This window comes from Marmota monax, unplaced genomic scaffold (genome assembly GCF_021218885.2).
Source record: "Marmota monax isolate L192 unplaced genomic scaffold, Marmota_monax_Labrador192_F-V1.1 WCK01_AAM20220418_F8-fsc00269, whole genome shotgun sequence".
Taxonomy (NCBI): domain Eukaryota; kingdom Metazoa; phylum Chordata; class Mammalia; order Rodentia; family Sciuridae; genus Marmota; species Marmota monax.
In genome coordinates this window covers 616224-634560 of record NW_026694072.1, presented here as the reverse complement: position 1 = coordinate 634560, position 18337 = coordinate 616224, and the positions used below count along the sequence as shown (strand labels likewise).

Genomic DNA, 18337 nt, shown 5'->3' with positions numbered 1-18337 from the left:
AGCACAATGTTCCAAGGCTCGCTGTGTTATCGCTCCTTTTCATGGTCTAATACTATTCTGTTGCATGGGTAGACCTCACGTGCTCCTGAGCTCATGGTTGGTGACCATCACCTACCTGCATCACGCCTTTTGGCTGTGGTGAAAATGCTGTCTTGGACCTGCCTTTGAAAGCTTTAGTGTGGACACACGTGTGCATTTCTCTTGGGCATGTGCCCCATGGGACATTCTCACCGGCCATGCAGGAAGGACCGCCCTTCTCCATGTCCTCACCAGTATCTGTCGTTATCTTTCTAATCACTGCCATTCTGGTAGGTGGGAAGGCATCTCACTGTGGTTTTCTTTTGCATCTTTTCATAAGTTTATTTCCCCCCTTTGAATCTACGAGGGCACTGAGCTCAGAGCAGTTGAGTAATTCTCCCAAGGTCACACAGCCAGTAAGTGGCAGAGCTGGGGTTCAGACTCAGGCCTTTTGCCCTGGCCCTGCGCCCACTCTCCATGGCAGCACAGGTTCCACAGGGGTTCTTTTGAGTGGCCACCCGCCCTCTCTCATAGGGCCATGGCCTAGCACATACTAGACCATATGAGACGGTCACTGCCCCGTCCCACTTTTGATTTCATAAGCAGCACCTGTGTGACATCTTTGTGTCTTTCACCTGCCCAGTTTCTCCCGTGGTGTCTGCAGGACAGGTTTCCCTGTGGCACTGCGGGGTGAAAGGCTCTGGTGACAGCGAGTTGTGGCGTACGCCCCAGAGGACAGATGGGCCTTGAGGACGCTGTGCTCTAACAGGCCAGTCACTTAGGACGACTGCCGTGTGTTTCCATGTACACGGGGCATCTAGAGCAGGAGATTCACGGAGACAGGAAGTAGAGGGCCCTTTCTACTGAGGTGGGGATGGGGAGTGGTTGTTTCATGGTTATAGACTTTCAACTGGGTATGCTTAGAAAGATCTGGAAGCTGGGTGCTGTGGCCACGCCTGTAATCAGAACTACTTGGGAGGCTGAGGCAGGAGGATCATGAGTTCAAAGCCAGCCCCAGAAAAAAGTGAGGTGCTAAGCAGCTCAGTGAGACCCTGTCTCTAAATAAAGTACAAAATAAATAGGGCTGGGGATGGGGCTCTGGGCGAGTGCCCTGAGTTCAATCCTGTACCAAAAGATAAATAAATAAATAGAATTAAAAGTGGAGGAGGGGGGCTGGGGATGTGGCTCAAGTGGTAGCGCGCTCGCCTGGCATGCGTGTGGCCCGGGTTCGATCCTCAGCACCACATACAAACAAAGATGTTGTGTCCACCAAGAAGTAAAAAATAAATATTGAAATTCTCTCTAAAAAAAATAAAAAAAAAGTGGAGGAGGGACGTGGCTGGGGCACAACTCTGTGGCAGAGCACCCCTGGGTTCAGTCCCCAGGGCAAAACCACAATGCTCTAGAGACGGGCGGTGGAGATGGCTGCCCAAGGACACCTAATGCCACCGACCTGGGCGCTCACAGAGGGTGAGATGGTCGAGTTGATGTCACATATGTTTTACCAGAACAAAGAGGTGAGCTCCCAGGACTCCAGGCGTTTTTGATGTCTTTTCCGACGCCTGTCATTTTGAGCCAGTTTTGATGGACAGTGGCCTTGGGTTGGAAATGAATACTCATGACCCAGCTTCTCGAGTTGGAAAAAGTTGGTACCCAGAGAAGCCGTTGCCAAGACCCGCCAAGGTGCTGAAGGTCGCCCTGCCTCAGGGTGCCCAGGACAGACCCCCGACAAGAATGGCCAGTCGCAAGTGTCCACCTGGCTGAGGTTGAGAAAATCTGCTCTGATCCAGGGAAACTACCTCAATGACCACTCGTTGCCATCTGTTGGATGGAATTGTACTTTTTTTTAAGGAAAAGCCACTGATTTGAACTTTGTTTTTGTCTCTACAGGATTCTTGGAAAAAAACAATGACCTCTTGTACAGACATCTGAAGGAAGTGAGTGGCCACTGCCCCATGTTTGTGAGGGTGGTGAGGTGCCCTGTGAGACTTCTCTGGGGCACGGAATTTGGGGTAGATCTGGTCTCCTGGGTTTTCTCCTCACTCCATGGACTGGCTCATGTGTGCATGGTTGTCCCTCCTGGGTGCCAGCGCTGGAGATTCAGCAGTGAACAAGTCCGATTCCTTGTTCTGGTGGAGCTTCCAGTTGGGGAGGGCAGGGGAGAAATATCCGCACAAAGAACTTCTCTGTCGGTGAGAGGTGCTATAAAGGAAGTAAACGAGGAATTGTGATTGAAGAGGACATTTTTTGAGCCAAAGAGGGATGAGGGCTTGTTTCCAGTAGCATGACCAACATGTACAAAGGCCCTGTGGCCCAGATGGGCTAGAGGGGTATTGTTAGGAAGGGGGCTTGAGAGCTCAGCAGCATGTGGTTCACAGGGAACAGTGGAGATTTCTTTTTTGGTGCAGTGTGAGGATATACTGGTGTGACATGACCTGAGGATAAGGAAACTGAAACCCAGAGAGGTCACAGCTTGCTCAAGGTCACGAGGTGGTGGAGATGCAGCTGGGATTCACCCCTAGAACCGCCAATGAAATTTCCAATCTTGTTCCCTAGACCTCGCCAACCAGAGAAACCTTGGGTTCTTAAAGCCTTTATGTTGAAACAGCTAACTGATTTGGACCCACAAAATGCATTTCATTTAATTAGCTAAGTTTATTAAATAGCTTAGTCCCAGCCTCTTTGGGTTCCGTGTGGATAGTGACTGCTGACCTTGAATTCCTGCACCGGGCGACTGGTCTGTCCCCAAGTCAGCACGGCCCCTCCTAGCTGGGGACTTCCTGGCAGATTTCCCATTGTGAGGGGATCTGGTGACGCCCTCTTCAGGGGCTTGCTGTGCGGGACCCAGGAGTGGGCAGCCTGGTTAACACACAGGAAACCTCTGGCTCTCCCCTCTGTGGGTCACGGCCACGCGCTTCACAGGGCGACCCCCCAAGCCTGTGTCCCCAGAGACCTCTCTCCCTTCACCAACCCTGGCTGAAGTTCCGTGAGGTCTCTCTGACTTCAAGATGGATCACTTGTAATATTTTTCTTCTCTTCTAATCTAAAATGACTCTTCCACGCCACTGTTACTTTAGAATTGGGATGGTTTAAACAAACAAGTTTCAATTAAAAAATAATTTGTACCAGGTGAAGTGGCCTCACCTGTCATCCCAGTGGCTCAGGAGGCTGAGGCAGGAGGATGTCGAGTTCAGAGCCAGCCTCAGCAAAAGCGAGGTGCCAAGCAACTCAGTGAGACCCTGTCTCTAAATAAAATACAAAATAGGGCTGGGGATGTGGCTCAGTGGTCCAGAGTCCCTGAGTTCAATCCTTGGTACAAAAAAAAAAAAAAGGCAAAACATATATACCACAAGATTTTACCCTATTGGCCATTTTACCATTTGGGAGTGCTAAGCACATTCACAACATCGTGTCAGAGAATAGAGTCCGCCTCGGCAAACAGACTTGGTGGATACGGTGTCTGTACACGTGTTTCCCCTTGTTTGTGGTGATGCTGGATGGAACCCAGGCCCTTGGGCTTGCTGAGCAAGTGCTGGCTCTCCTCCCACGTCTGTTTGTGTCTCCTCCCTTTTCTTTTTCACTTAGAAATATCTTCAGGTGCCCAAGAAGCCGAGGACTCTGCTATCACATGCACACTTTTTAATTTTTTAAATTAAAAAAAAATTAAGGGATTGAACCCAGGGGGGCTTAACCACTGAGGGGCATCCCCAGCCCTTCTTATTTTTTATTTAGAGACAGGATCTCACTAAGTTGCTTAGAGCCTTGCTAAGTTGCTGAGGCTGGCCTCAAACTTGCAATCCTCCTGCTTCAGCCTCCTGAGCCGCTGGGATGACAAGTGGGCACCACTGCCCCTGGCTTCACACATACTTCTGAGTGTCCTGAAGGTCCCTTAGTAGATTCGGAAACAGCAAATGCCGTCTCCCTTCTGTGCTCTTACAGGTGCTGTGCAGGTCCAGCAACAGAATCCTGAGAGAATGCTTCCTGGTGGCTGAGCTAGAAAATCGGAGGAGGCCACCAACGGTGAGTGGCAAAAAAAATGCCTATACAGATTTCGAAAAGAAAAAAAATCCCTGGGGGTGCAGGGACCTCCAGTGACCTGCGCTTTTAAAGCCACCCTCCCGCGATGCTGGAAGCATCATTCTCTACTGGGTTCCAGTCCAGGTCATTGGCAGACATTCGTTGTGTGCCAGGCACAGAACTGGGCTCGGGTTCCGCAGCAGCAGGGCAGCGAGGTCCCTCGCCTCGAGGGGCTTCCACCTGATGGGAGAGGGCGTAGGAAGAGTGGCCATGCTGACCTAGACGGGCTCAGGGGTCTGACGGAAGCACGGGGAAGTAAGGGAGGGGCGACCGGCTCAGCCACGGCGCTGGTTCCTGCAAGATGCTCCCCGGGGGCTGCTGGGTGAGGGGACCCCATAGGCGACGTGGTGACAGCAGGACAGTCTGTGGGAGTCTGACCAGGGCCTTCTCCGCGCCCTCTGGGCCCAGGTGGGGACTCAGTTTAAGAACAGCCTGGGCAGCCTCCTGGAAATGCTCCTCTGCAAGGAGCCCTCCTACATCCGCTGCATCAAGCCCAACGACACCAAGGAGCCCAGTGAGTCAGAGGCGCTGAACGCTGGCCTCCGGGGAGAGGCTGGGGGTAGCCAGGGTGGCCAAGGGTCAGGAGCCTAAAGGCCACCGGGGACCTGGTCCTCATCCATGAACGCCTCCCTTTTTAGACGATAGAAAGCAGGAGAACCAGGGAGGGTCCCTTTGGTGCTCTAGGGTGAGCCCGGCTCAGGTAGGGGCCCCCCAGGGGGCCAGGGAAGCAACCGGCTTTCCAGCCAGCGGAGTGGCTTCCAAAATGGCCCGCGACTTGGGTCCTGTCTAAGCCCTTGCCATGACCTCTAAGGAGGCCCCCAGTCAGAGGCGACAGAGGCCAGACAGGTTGAGCCAATGAGCGAAAGTGACCGGAGTGAGCAACAGGGAGCGGAGGGGACTGTGGCAAACTGGAGAGTGCCCCCCACCCCGCCACCCCATCTCAAAGGGTCATGGCACTGTCCCCCTTCTAACCAGTTGCCACATGGGACTCTGGGCCCAGGGTGGCCAAATCTCGTGAATTTTTAGAAGACCCCAGAAGTCCAGAATGTGCTCTAACACTCCCCATCTAAGGAGCACAATTAAGGCCTGAAAAATGGTCTGGGGCCAGCCTCAGCCCACGGCCGGTCGCTGGAGCCTCTGATCTGGTTGGTTGAAATGAAGCCACGGGGTCCTTTAGGGTCACTCCCTCTTCTGTTTCTGCAAAGGCAAGTTCGATGACTTCCTCATCAGACACCAGATCAAGTACCTGGGGCTCATGGAGCACCTGCGGGTGAGGCGGGCCGGCTTCGCGTACCGCAGGAGATACGAGCATTTCTTGCAAAGGTAGAGTTCGCCCTTAAAAATCCGTCGCCTCCCTGAAATTCCAACGGTGGCACCTTCTCAGTTGATGGCAATCGCTGTGGCAGGAAAACAGCGCTAACATGTGGAAGGAAACAGAACCCAGCGTGGACTCGGGTCTGGATTCGCCCGGCTCAGCCCTCCTTGACCTCAGTCGTCAGGGAACTATGCGCGGACCTGCCACCAGGGGGCAGGCGTGGCCGCGCCCTGCGAGGGTCTGAGCGCTGGGGGAGGGGTGGGAACGACGGGCCTCTGTGGCTGTAGGTGCTGGGTGGGTGGGTGCCTGGGCCGTCAGAACCGGGTGTGGGGCTGGGGTGTAGATTTGGAGACACATGATCTTGGCTGGGAATCCCCATGATGTTCCTTAGGGCCAGGACCTCTTTCCCTACCTGTAAGGTGGGGGTTCCGGGGTCTGCGATCTGGGCTTTGGGAGCACTGGGGACTCACCCTGCTCCCACCACCACCCAGAGTGCCTGGACCGACACCTCCTTGGTGATGGGCCACGTGGGACTCTGTGTCACTAAAATAGCCAGGGGCGCTCAAGATAAGCAGAGTGGAATGGTAATGTGTGTGGGTCACTGGTAACGCCATTCAACCTGTCATCAGGGCGTCTTTGGGGTTTGCGCCAGGAATGTCAGATTATCGGCCTCTTCCGTTGCCCACCATCTTTGCCCATCAGCTCCCAGTGGCTTAGTGACCCTTGTCCTGGTGAAGGCAGAAGCCACAGTCCCTGCCCAACCCGGTTCCGAAACACACACACACACACACACACACACACGCGGTGCTCCATGGTCCTGCAGGTTTTTGGTTTTTTTTTTTTTTTAATTGGTTGTTCAAAACATTACAAAGCTCTTGGTCCTGCAGGTTTTGAACTCTGTACGTCTTTGCGGCTCCGCGGGCTGCTTCTGGGGCTCCTCTGTTCCGGCCACAGCATGAGTGGGCGCCTCCCCTGCGCCTGGGTGTGGGGAGGGAACAGCAGAGAACAGGACAGGCCCCCCCACCCCCGCCTTATGGAGTTTGCCCTTGAGTGGGGGAGACTGGTAAGATATGTGAGGCCAGCTGGGGACGTGTTCTGTGAACAAGAGCGAATCTGGGTGAGGGTGAGAACCGGGTCCCTGGTTAGGTGAGGGGCTGGGTTATCTTCAGGGCTGCTGCCTAGGAGAAAGGGGAGGACGCGGGATTCAGGTTCTGAGCTCTGGAGTCAGAGTGACCCTGCAGGAAAGTCCTCAGTCACTTCCAATCGGAGTCCTCTTTCCTCTGGTGAGGGACACATTCGTTTGTTGGTGTCCCTGGATGGACATTAGGGGTGTCCGCGTTTGGCTATTGTGGACGTTGGTGCGTGAGTCTTTGTGTGGACAGGGCTTTTGTTTCTCTTGGGGACCCACCTGGGGGTGGAATGCAGTTACGGGGGTTGAAGGTCCAACGATGTCCTTTTTCCTAAGGACACACAGGATGCCTGCTCTGCTGGACCAGTTAGTTACCTCACTGCTGAGCTGAATTAGAGGAAGCTGGTGTGAGATGTCACATGGTGTCAGGGAGCTCAGCAGACTCGGATGGCGTGGGGGGTGGATACTGTCCGGGAAAGGCTTCTGAGTGTCATCTCCTCTCCTGGCAGGTACAAGTCCTTGTGCCCAGACACCTGGCCACACTGGCACGGGCCTCCGGGAGAGGGCGTAGAACGGCTGATCAAGTACGTCGGTTACAGACCCGAGGAGTACAAGTTAGGGAAGTGAGTAGCCAGCAAACTGCCCACTGACCTGTCTCCTGCCGTCACACACTGACCTACATCCTCATTTTCAAAGGTTATGTAGATTTATAAGCCCGATTTAAACGTGGCTTCCAATGGCTGGAAGAGGAAATGGAGTTCTTAAGGGCCCCTGGGTTCTGAACCTGACTCGGTGGCTGGAATGAACCTCTGCTTGCAAAATGAAGAGGGGGCCATGGGTGGACCCCCTTCCTCTGAGCCTAGATCCTCCCATTATTAAAATGTGTGCATGACTTCCCGGAGGTGGCATGAGGACCTATGCAATGTGAAGTCATCTTTACCATTCCCCAAAGTGCTTTCTAGAATAGGGTTGAAGTTATCCATGGGCAGAGAACTTCTGTCCATGCTGGAAGCCTTCGGGGGCCACTTAGTAGGATGAGGGGGATGATCCAAGTCCGTTCTGCGAGTCACTGTGGTCAGGACTCATTTGGTTGCAAGAGGCATGGAGACGGCCCATTCCCAGAATGCAGGGCCCCCACCTCAGGGACAGCTGCCTTTGAACCTATCCACGGGCATTCCCTGCTGGCTCCTACCTCCTACTTGTGTGGGGCTTATCTTGGGGGGCTTATTCTGGGTCCCAAGAATCAGCTACTTATTCAGTCCAGATAGATCCCTGAGGGGAATCGGGCGAGGCACTTCCTAGGGAAGCAGGTCCTGGAGGTCAGAGTTAGGAGGTCTGTCCCCAAGGGATGACCTGGGACGGGGAAGTAGGAGCAGGGGCATTGCTCACTACTGCACCCCAGTGGCTGCCCTGGGAAGTTTCCCTCCCGGGTGGGTGTGGGGCAGGGCAGGCAACCTGAGCCCAGCCCTCCAGACTTCACCTGGGCTGGGTCTCCCTCTACGCGGGGACCTGTGTTCTTCGTTATCACTCTTCGAGGCACAGGAGCATAGCCTGCAGCAATTTCAGGTTAGCATGGCGGATTCATGGCGTGGAACTTCACAACAGAAATTCATTCTCTCACGCTTCCTGAGGGTGCTGGCAAGGCTGTGCCCCTTCTGGACCTCCGACGGGAGGATCCTCCCTGGGCTGGTGGCAGCAGTCTGGTCTGCCTTGGTCGTCACGTGGCCTCTCTGCTAGGACACTTTCCTGGAGTTGAGGGCCCACCCTAACCTAGTCTGAGCTCCTCTCCGTCATCCACAAAGACCTTCCTTCCAAAGTTCACCTTCTGAGGTTTCTGAGCAGACGCGAATCTCAGGGGGATGCTCTTCAGCCACGACAGGGGTAACCCACCAATTCACACATTTCTTTTCACTTCTAGAACCAAAATATTCATTCGTTTCCCCAGAACCCTGTTTGCTACAGAAGATGCCTTTGAATTTAGTAAACATCAATTAGGTATGATTCTTTTTTCTGCCCTGATTTCAGTAGAAGGTAAAATGAGCAAAGTTTAGCTTGGGGGAGTAACTATTAAACGTGGGTGTCTGATTTGGTATTCGAAATAGCCATGTTGGAAACCAGGAATGAACACAGAATTAGGAAAATATACATGTGCACTGAGGGCTTGAGGGAGTGCCGGGCAGGCAGAAACTCCAATGCCCTAGTGCCTGCTTGTCCTGTGGACCCCACCTGGCTGGGCAGGTAGGCCCTAACACCACCAGAGCCCATCACCCCTGCCTTCAGGTTTTTAAAACTCAATAAGTATCTGATGTTGGCAGGTACAGCTTCCAAGCCTGCGGCCAGGGTGTTTGTTATAAATGAGAAAGTTTTTTTTTTTAATATATTTTTAAACTTTATTTTATTTATTTATTTTTATGTGGTGCTGAGGATCAAACCCAGGGCCTCGCATGTGCAAGGAAGACACTCTACCGCTAAGACACAACCCCAGCCCAATTTTTTTGTATTTTATTTAGAGACAGGGTCTCACTGAGTTGCTTAGGGTCTGGCTAAGTTGCTGAGACTGGCTTTGAATTCGAGATCCTCCTGCCTCAGCCTCCTGAGCCTCTGGGATGACAGGCGTGCATCACGATGTCCAGCAAGTAGCCATTCTAAGTAACTGGTGCTTGCTGTATGCTAGGTGCACATCAAGTCCTTGATACCCATGATCTCATCTCAGAACAAACCTTGGAGCAGGTGTTATCATCCCTACTCTATACTCGGGGACTCTGGGGCACAGAGACTTTGGTAACTGCTGAAGGTCACACAGCTCCTGAGCAGGAGGGCTGGGGCTTGGACATGGGGCAGTGCTCAGTGATCTCATTCCTGACCTCAGACAAATGTGCTGGCAGCCGGCACCCAGGGCTGGGGATGAGGTGGACATGAGGCGCTGGCTCAGCCGGCTGCAGGGGGCCTGAGTCGGCATCTCTGCCCAGCTCCTGGGGGACGTGCTGCTGATCTGCAAGGCCCTCCATGAACCTGGCCTCTGGTGGGACCTCAGACGGATGTGGGGGGTGGAGGATGGGGAAGCTGGGGGGTCTTGTGGTCCACCCGCCTCAGTGGCCGTGTCACCTGTGGTCCAGCAGGCGTCTCCACGATCAGAGCCCCCGAGCCTATCGGAAATGTGTGGGTGCTGCCTGCCCCTAGGGGGTGGCCTGGGGATGGACTAGAACACCCGACACGGAACCGGTGGCTCCACCACTGGGTCTGTCCCCTACCTGGGGAAGGAAGGAGAAAGGCAGAGAAGCCAGGCCTCAGGCCCACAAGTGGGCCTGCTCTCAGGTGCTGAGTGGGCAGCCTGTGCCAGGGCTCCGCGGCCTGGGAAGGCCACGCCTCGGTGCCCCTTGGAGGTCACAACCGCAAAGACAACCAGATGAAAGTCGTTTCACCAAAACTTTTGGTTTTACTTTAAGTTGCGAGAATCCAAGCCATGTACAAGGGCTGCCTAGGAAGAAGGGAATACGTGAAGAAGCGACAGGCAGGTAAGCAGTCGGCAGGAGCATGGGCCCCATGGCTGCCCTGCCTTCCCCCTGCCCATCCTGGAAACCTGCCCCCTTCTCAGACTTACCTTATGGACCAGCAATGTTTGCTCCACGGGCACTTTGTCCAGACATGGCAGGCAGCCTCCAAGCGCCTCCCACATCACGTTCTCAAACAATAACCTCTGTTTCTAAGATGCAATCTCTGCTGAATCTTTCAGTACTCGTTTCCTTGTTGTTCTGTTTTACCATCTGTGGACACATCACCAAACAATATATTTCTCGTTTGGCATGTTTTGAACTGAAGAAAATCATACTGTTGGTGTTTTATGGCCACAGTTTTGCATTCTAAGTTGTTTTTTGGAATTCAACCAGATGTGATTGGTTCATTTTCATGGCTGCGTTGTATTTCTCTAAGTCAGCAGTCAACAAGATTTTGGCAAATATTTTAGACTTGGAGTCAGATGACCCCTGCCACAGCTACTCAACACCTTAGCATGAAAGTAGCTTTAGACAATACTAAATGAACATGCCTAGCTGTGCTGCCATTGAATTTTATTTATGTTGGTTGGCCCCTGAGCTGGGTGTTCCACAATCTAGTTCTGTCAGTAGACATGTGGGTTATTTCTAGTTGCTTGTGCTTCTGTAAAAGAAACAGTGCAGTTCAGTGGGGAAAAAAGAAAGGCATTTAAAAAAATCCAAATTACCAAAAAATAATCTGAAAAGTATTTAAAAATTGGGGATATTGGCCAGGATTTGATTTTTGTGCATTCTATTTTCTTCCAATTTTTAAATGCTGACCACTAAATCAAAGCCAGCACCGAGTGAGGCTGACTAAATGTGTGGTATGACTAATCTATACTATCACAAGGGCCACTCCTGTCCCCAATAAAGATCTTGGGGACCCCCTGTGTAATTCCCAGCTTCCCTGGGTCCTCCAGGGCGCCCTGTTCTCTCTCCCTGGCCTAGGTGTCGGCCTGAGCGTCCCCAGGTAAGAACTAATGACATGCACTGGACTTTCCATCTCTGTATCAGCAGGGCACACTGGGGGTGACCCCGACGTGCCCTGGGTGGACGAGGCCTGGAGCAGCCGTTTGGATTGACCTGTGACTGTGACCACTCACTAATGTCAGCAATGGGCTCTTTCAGCCACCAAACTGGAAGCCCACTGGCGTGGAGTCCTGGCTCGAAGGGAGGTCCAGCAGAGAAGGTGGGCAGTGCAGATAATAAGAAGGTGAGTTCTCAGCCGACAGGGAGCAGAGGTCACTCAACCGTGGTGTGCTCAGGGGAGGGTCTTGGGTGTGGCTGGGTTCTTGGGGTGTTTGAATTTGTGCACAAAGATCTTCTTTTTCTGGAAGCTGCTGGGAATTCAGTTCCCCCTCTTTGCTCTGAGCTCCCCAATGTGATAGTGATCCCAGTCTGTGCATTTGTACCTTCTCTTGGCCTAGTTCAGAGTCACACAGGTGAATGCCCTCTGAAGCCAGGCAGGTAAAGAGAGTCTCATGAGCTGGGACGAGGCAGTAGGGCGTGGGGGGGACTGCAGTGAGCTGGACCTCAGTCTACGTCAGTGGGGCGGTGACTGTGCCAGTCAGTTGCTGCCTGGAGACACAGGCCACAGCTGGCGGATCACGCCATCATTCGAGGAGAGCAGAGATCTGGCTTTTATGCAAAACCTCCCGACTTTTTAAACCGGCAGCGAATTCAGACAAATCAAAGCACAAGGCCACGTGGGTGAAGCGGGACATATCTCTGGGGCGGGGTTGGTCTGTGGGCTTCATTCCTGGCTTCTGGCCCACGTGGTCACTTACACCACCTGTGGCTTTGGCTTCGGAATCAAATGGGGAAGAGAAGGCGCATCTCTGAGGAAATGGGCCAGAAAGCTGACAGAATGCTTCCCTTCTGAGGTTCATCAAGGGATTCATCCATCGCCACAGACCCCTCTGCCCTGACAACGAGGAGTTCATAGTGTTCGTGCGGAAGAATTACATCCTGAATCTTCGGAATCATGTTCCGAAGAATGTGTTGGACAAGAGCTGGCTGAGGCCTCCGGGCATCCTGGAACACGTAAGGACTAAGATGGGCTCTGTTGCAAGTGACATGATCTCCTTCCTAACTTGTAAAGCCACCGGGGGTCTGTTTACACAGAGCACTTTTCAATGATTTCTATCCTTGACAGAGCTTGCCCAATAAGTCCAATGATTGTTAAAAAGTTTCTCTAAAGATGGCCCGAGGCCAGGTGTGGTAACGCACACCTGTCATCCCAGCCGCTCGGGAGGCTGAGGCAGGAGGATCTCAAGTTCAAAACCAGCCTCAGCAATTTAGTGAGACTGTAAGCAACCTAGTGAGACCCTTTAAAAAAAAAGGGTGGGCTTTGGATGTGGCTGGGTGGTTAAACATCCCTGGGTTCAATCCCTGGTACCAAAAAAAAAGGTCGCCCGGATGTGGAGTGGAGGCCACTATAAGATTCTTCTTGGGCTCCACCTCAGACCCACTGAGTGAGAATCTCTAGGGACGTCACAGCCTGCTCCTGCTCCCCAGAGGGACCACGACCATGTTCAAGTTTGTGATCTGCTACTTAAGCAAAATTGAAAAGTGAGCATCCAGAAGGCTCGCTGCTTTGACGCCACAATAGTAACGCTCAACTTAAACCGCATCCAAGTGTGTTTTCCAAGCTTCCACTGTGGTGGCTCCCCCAGGACGGTGTGGGACAGGCGGGTGGGAAGGACGTGTCTTCTCCACACAGGCCTCCGACCTGCTCAGGAAGATGTGCATGAGGAACCTGGTTCGCAAGTACTGCCACGGGGTCACAGATGAACGGAGAGCCATGGTAGGCATGTGGTGTCTGCAGGGGGGCAGGATGGAGGAGGGGGCGAGTGCCTGTCCTGCAGTGGGGACTGTTAGTGTCAGGGGGCTTTGTCCAGCATCCCACTTACAAGTGAAGGGTGTTGCCAGCCATGACCTGTAGCCAAGCTGAGGACACCAGCACAGAGCCTTGAGTGTCAGCTCGAGTTCCAGTCGGTAGCTCTGTATTGTTACCATGGAAACAATCCAGGACCCTTTCTATGGCTGGCTTTTTCTGTAAACGGCTGGAGTGCGAAGATCTGAGGCTTTGTGAGCAATGCCATCTCTGTGATCTCTGTTACAATCTAACCAGTTACGCTCTGCGGCTCCAGCAGGCTCATGTAAATGACAGGCTCGGCCATGTCCCAGTACATCTTGACTCGCAAAACAGGCTGCAGGCTGCACTTGGCTGTAGTTTGCTGAGCTCTGATCTGAGAAGAGGGCAATTGCTCTGTGAAGTTTTGAAAACTCCACTTTGGGGAAGCCACCCCAAGTAGGGGGACCCCACACAAATGTTGATCCCAGTCTCTCCCAATGTAACTTTGGGGGCTTTTTGGTCAGCGCCAAAGTAGAATAAGGCTCCTATGGTTCAGCAACCATGGATCTAAAGCTCCTTTGTTCCTAAGACAGTCCCAGGGCTACCATTTTTGGCACATTTGTTTCACCAGATGCAGCAAAAGGTGGTTACAAGTGAAATATTCAGGGGGAAGAAAGAAGGCTACGCAGACAGCTTATGCCAGCCCTTTGCCACCAGTCGGATAGGTAACTACCTTTCTATCCAGGTGCCTCCGTCTTCCAGTTCTGAACACGTCAAGGAAGGCGCTCCATGACCCCAGCACTTCCCAAGAGCAATCTCCCCAGCAGAGACCTTGACCTTGGCACAGAGGAAGGCAAACCCGTAGGTGGCCGTGCCTTCCCCCCAGGCTGGCACTCAGTGGTGATTCAGGTGTCTGCTTCTCTCTAGATGAAGGAGACATTCACCCCAGAGTGCTCCAACTAATCAGCAGCGAGAAAGTCGAGGTAAGGGAGCGGGCGTCCTCAGCCTTGAGCAGGATTCCCTCACCGTGTAGGGGGGGCGCCTGTTCTCCCCGGAGTGTCTGAAGCACTACTTAAACGCAGGGGTGTGGCTGGGAGCTGCTCTGGGTGTTATTAAAAGTGACAGGGTGACGAATGGCAATTAGATACTGGTTGCTGTTCTTGTGGTTTCTCTGTCATCCTAAAATCTGATTTGGTTTTTTTTGTATGAAATTGAGACACGCAGCCTGGAAGTACCCATGTTGGTGAGGGGCAGTGGGTGGTCTGTCTTCTCAGTGTCGTGGCCGTCTTTTGTGGATGTGGATGAGGAGGTCACTAAGGGGATGACCGAGGTGGCAGTACCTGCTTAGCCTGCCCCCTGGCCTATGTGAACATGGCCTTGCTGGTGTGCTTGGTGGCTGTTCCTGCCCTTTTGGGAGTCTGTGGGACGGACTCCTCCCAGGCTGAGAGGGTTTTCAAGCCCAGAGTGTCTTCCTCTCTGCTGGTCTCTCAGAGCAGAGCCCTGAGGCTGGTGGCCGCAGCCTCCGCTTCCCCAGAGGGCCACGTGGCAGAGCCAAGCACCCATATCTACCATGCAGAGAGCCCGGCAAAGAGAGAAGATCTGTTCATGCAAAACCTGCCGAGTCTCTGTGCTTGAAGCAAGTCTCCCAGGTTCCCACCCTGGGAGGTCACCTCCCCCCGTCCCCCGCCCCGTGGTGACGCCAGCCTCCTTGCAGTATGGTGTCCCGGTCATCAAGTACGACAGGAAAGGCTTCAAGGCTCGGCAGCGGCAACTCATCCTCACCCGGAAAGCGGCTTATGTGGTGGAAATGGCCAAGATCAAGCAGAAGATAGAGTACTCGGCGCTCAAGGGTAGGCGGGTGACTTTCAGACACTCCCGGAGGTGACCCAGGGCTGGTGGGCCAGCAAGCAAGCAGCCCACAAACAGGAGGCTCAGGGTAGGATGCCGGGGCCTGGCCTGGGCCTCTTGCTCTGAGCATCCAGGTTGGGTAACAGTCGCCTTCCACAAAATGACTGGCTCTGCCTGGGCTCACAGTCCAACAGCAGGGTCCCCGCCCTCTGCCCCAGTGTCTAGGAGGAGGCCGGGTGGGCTGGGGAGCCCCGGGTGCAGCCCTTCAGGTCTGTTAGTGAGCTGCCCACCCCCGGCCCCTAACTCTGCATCTGTCTTAAGGTGTCTCCACCAGCAGTCTGAGTGATGGGATCTTGGTCATTCATGTGTCACCAGAAGACAACAAGCAGAAGGTAATGCATGGCCGCCAGCCTCTAACGTGTCAAGTGCCACCAAACCTCAGGATGAGAGCTGAACTTTTCCTTTGACACCACTGACGTTGAAACCATGGCCGTCTCCTCTCCACCAGGGGGACGCCGTCTTACAGTGTGAACACACGTTCGAGGCGGTTACTAAACTGGTCATGCTGGTTAAGAAGGAGAACATGGTAAATGTTGTTCAAGGAAGGTAGGTGGCTTCTTCTTCAGCCTGGGGAGTAACTCGGTGTCCAAACACCAACAGGCCCAGGAGATGGGGATGTTAATCCTTCTGCCCAGGCCTGTGTCCCCCCACAGCGGCCAACACGGTCCACCAGTGGGGGTGGGAGGGAGTCTCCAGTGGTGTCCCTGCCCGCCCTGATAAAGGGCTTGCCCCATCCTTGCCCCTCTGCCCTGGGATCCAGAAAAACGAAGAGGTCAGGTCACTGACCTCAGGAAGTGGTAGTGTTTCCAGAGTTTTCAAAAGGTGTTTATGTTCTTGACGGACACCATCCCCCAGTAAGAGGAGGGTCACTGGGCCTCAGCAGACGGCAGCCCACCTTTGCCGTGGATGCCTGGTGGGACCTGTTCGGTGCATCAGGCCCCAGCTTTGATGGCTGCCTACAGATTAACCAAAGAATATGCTAGTCTCTTTAGGGTACGAGTATGAAAATACCTACCATGCAGATATGAAATACTCCCTAATTCTCTCCACGGTGAAACAACTGTCACCTTTTGTTGTTTCTCTAGTACTGGGGATGGAACCCTGGGCCTTGCACACACTAGGCAAACCCTCTACCATGGAGCTACACCCCAGCCCTTATTTTATTTTGGGGTATGGTCTCATTAAGTTACTGAAGCTGGCCTCAAACTCATGATCCTCCTGCCTCAGCCTCCAGAGTCACTACAGGTGGGCACTGCTGTGCCTGTCCTTAGCTGCCACCTTATCTATTTCACAGGCAAGGCAAGCAAAACACAGGAGGTTAGCCAGCATGCCCTGTTAGGGGGCACCGCACTGGCCAGTGAGGGTGTGTGGATGGCTGAGACCCACGCCCAACTCCTTCTCACGGACTCCTGCACAGCCCACGGAAGCAGACTGCTCCTGAAGAGAAGGGCTCCTTTCCTCTGCTCCAAGTTGTCACAAGATGATGAGCAGATCTGTACAGGAACAGGGAGAGAGCGCTGGGCACTTTGAATAGGGCTGTCTGTCCTTCTATACCCGAGGCAGGACTTAGGTAGCTGTAAGAGTTCTGGCATGCGGGCCCAGTGGCCCAGGCCTGCAAGCTCAGAGGCTGGGGAGGCGGATCATGAGTTTAAAGCCAGCCTCTGCATAAGTGAAGTGCTAAGCAACTCAGTGAGACCCTGTCTCTAAATAAAATACAAAGTAGGGCTGGGGATGGGGCTCAGTGGCCGAGTGCCCCTGAGCTCAATCCCTGGTGCCCTCCCACAAGAAAGTTCTGGCATGAAGATGTGTAGCTTGTTCCTCAGGCATCAGATTGGCCCTATGAAAAACTGATTGAACTACAGAAACATGTAAATCATCCAGTTGTAAAACTGGTTTTCTTCTTCTGATTGCTCAAATAGGCAATAAACACAATGACGAAACAGGAATCTCATCTTGAAACCAACCAAATTTCACATGAGTTTACTTTGCAGACCAAAAGCTGGGGGCGAAAAAAACAATGTGTCAGTAACTTGTCACTTTGTGTGTTCTAAGTTTACAGTTTTATATCACTCCTGGGAAAGAAGGAACAATAGTTTTCCATACTGGACTGGAAGAACACATCTATAAAGATAAAAATGGACAGCTAACGGTGGTGAGTGGCTGCCTTGGGGGTGGGGGAAGAGAAGCCTTTCAGAAGAGAATACAGGTTTAGAAAGTGGATTGCTTCTCCCCTCCATCCCCAATTCCACATCTGAGAGGGGAAAAAACGGACACTAGAAGCATGAAATTAAACACTGGAGGAGGCAAAGAGTCTGCCATGTTTAACTGCCAGTGAACCAGAGGCTGACGCGAAGTACTCACCCCTCAAACTTGTCTCCACATGGAGCCCTTGTGCTGGAGTCCCCCTCAGACATCGTAATTTAGTTACAGGGGAGGAGAACCCGAGGCTGGGCACTTGGGGGCCCGGGCCTCCCTGACCAGGCCCTGTGCTGGGCCGAGGGTCCCCAGTCCACACCAGCAGGAGGACCAGCTTGTCTGGACCTAATGTTCCTTGGAAGTGAGATGTATAAATCAGAGGGGGCTAAATCATTAAAATGTCTTTCCTATTTATACCAAGAATTATTATTTGATACCATTTAAAGAGCAAAGTATCTCCTACACATTGAAACTTGTTTACCTATAAAAGTGTTTTGTGGATTTAACTTTTATAACACAATGGCCCCCTTTAGGAACAAGTTCAAGGGAGGACCATTTTGGATGTCAACTGACGGGGTGATTTTTCAGTTGACATGCATGTTTTCAAGCTTACACCCAAGAGACTGACCCTCTCTCCTTCAGTCCAACGGCCCCTCTTCCTTGGCAGCTGGCTCAGGCTGACGATGCCGACAGGCCTGTGAGCCACTTTCTACATCTACCTTGTCCCCTGGGGGGTGGGGCTGGCTCCTCAGCCCCCCACCCACTCTGTGGTGCAGAGGGCTGCGTGATGCAAGGGAGCAGCTGGTGTCTAAGGGGCAACTCTCCTAGGTGTCTGTTCGGAGGAAGTCCTGATACAGCATGAGGCCTGACCGTACCAGCGCTGCTTGTGTTCCAACTGAGAAAAGGACCGGAAAGCAGGAAAGAAGCCAGTTAGCTACGTGTTCAAGGAAAAATGCCAGCACCTCTTGGAAAAGGCCCCCTGTGCGGAGACTGAGTGGCATGTCACAGCAAAGGCCGACCCAGCTTCCCAGTGGCACTCATATTAGGACACCTTCTGAGAGCCCACCTCGAGTTGTCCACGGGGGTGGTTTTCAGCATCCCTGATAGACCCCCTCCTCAACAGGGCATGTCCCAGGGTGGATGACAGATTCTCTACCTCCATCCAGCTGTTCAAGACAAATGTGTGGTCTGTGAGTAAGTAAATGAAATTTCATAAAGCTTCAAGACTTGAATTTTGCTTTAAATAAGTGAAACTTACAAGTTCAAGGATTTGGGTTCAGTTTCTGAGGGGGGAGTGAGCACCC

The 18337-nt window shown here is 53.0% G+C and overlaps 1 protein-coding gene across 1 annotated transcript in view; it reads left to right on the top strand.

Moving 5' to 3' along the window:
* Myo1h (myosin IH) overlaps positions 1–18250 on the top strand; it is a 63907-nt gene extending 45657 nt beyond the window's left edge. The window contains exons 16-32 of the mRNA XM_046464363.1: positions 1909–1955; positions 3958–4038; positions 4504–4609; positions 5301–5418; positions 7049–7162; positions 8458–8534; positions 9986–10054; positions 11201–11285; positions 11956–12115; positions 12795–12878; positions 13561–13654; positions 13857–13912; positions 14644–14779; positions 15099–15169; positions 15286–15383; positions 16890–16989; positions 17862–18250. Coding sequence (XP_046320319.1) covers positions 1909–1955; positions 3958–4038; positions 4504–4609; positions 5301–5418; positions 7049–7162; positions 8458–8534; positions 9986–10054; positions 11201–11285; positions 11956–12115; positions 12795–12878; positions 13561–13654; positions 13857–13912; positions 14644–14779; positions 15099–15169; positions 15286–15383; positions 16890–16989; positions 17862–17885 — 1520 coding nt within the window. The 3' untranslated portion in view covers positions 17886–18250. The remainder of the gene's footprint in view (positions 1–1908; positions 1956–3957; positions 4039–4503; positions 4610–5300; positions 5419–7048; positions 7163–8457; positions 8535–9985; positions 10055–11200; positions 11286–11955; positions 12116–12794; positions 12879–13560; positions 13655–13856; positions 13913–14643; positions 14780–15098; positions 15170–15285; positions 15384–16889; positions 16990–17861) is intronic.
* Positions 18251–18337: the final 87 nt, after the last annotated feature.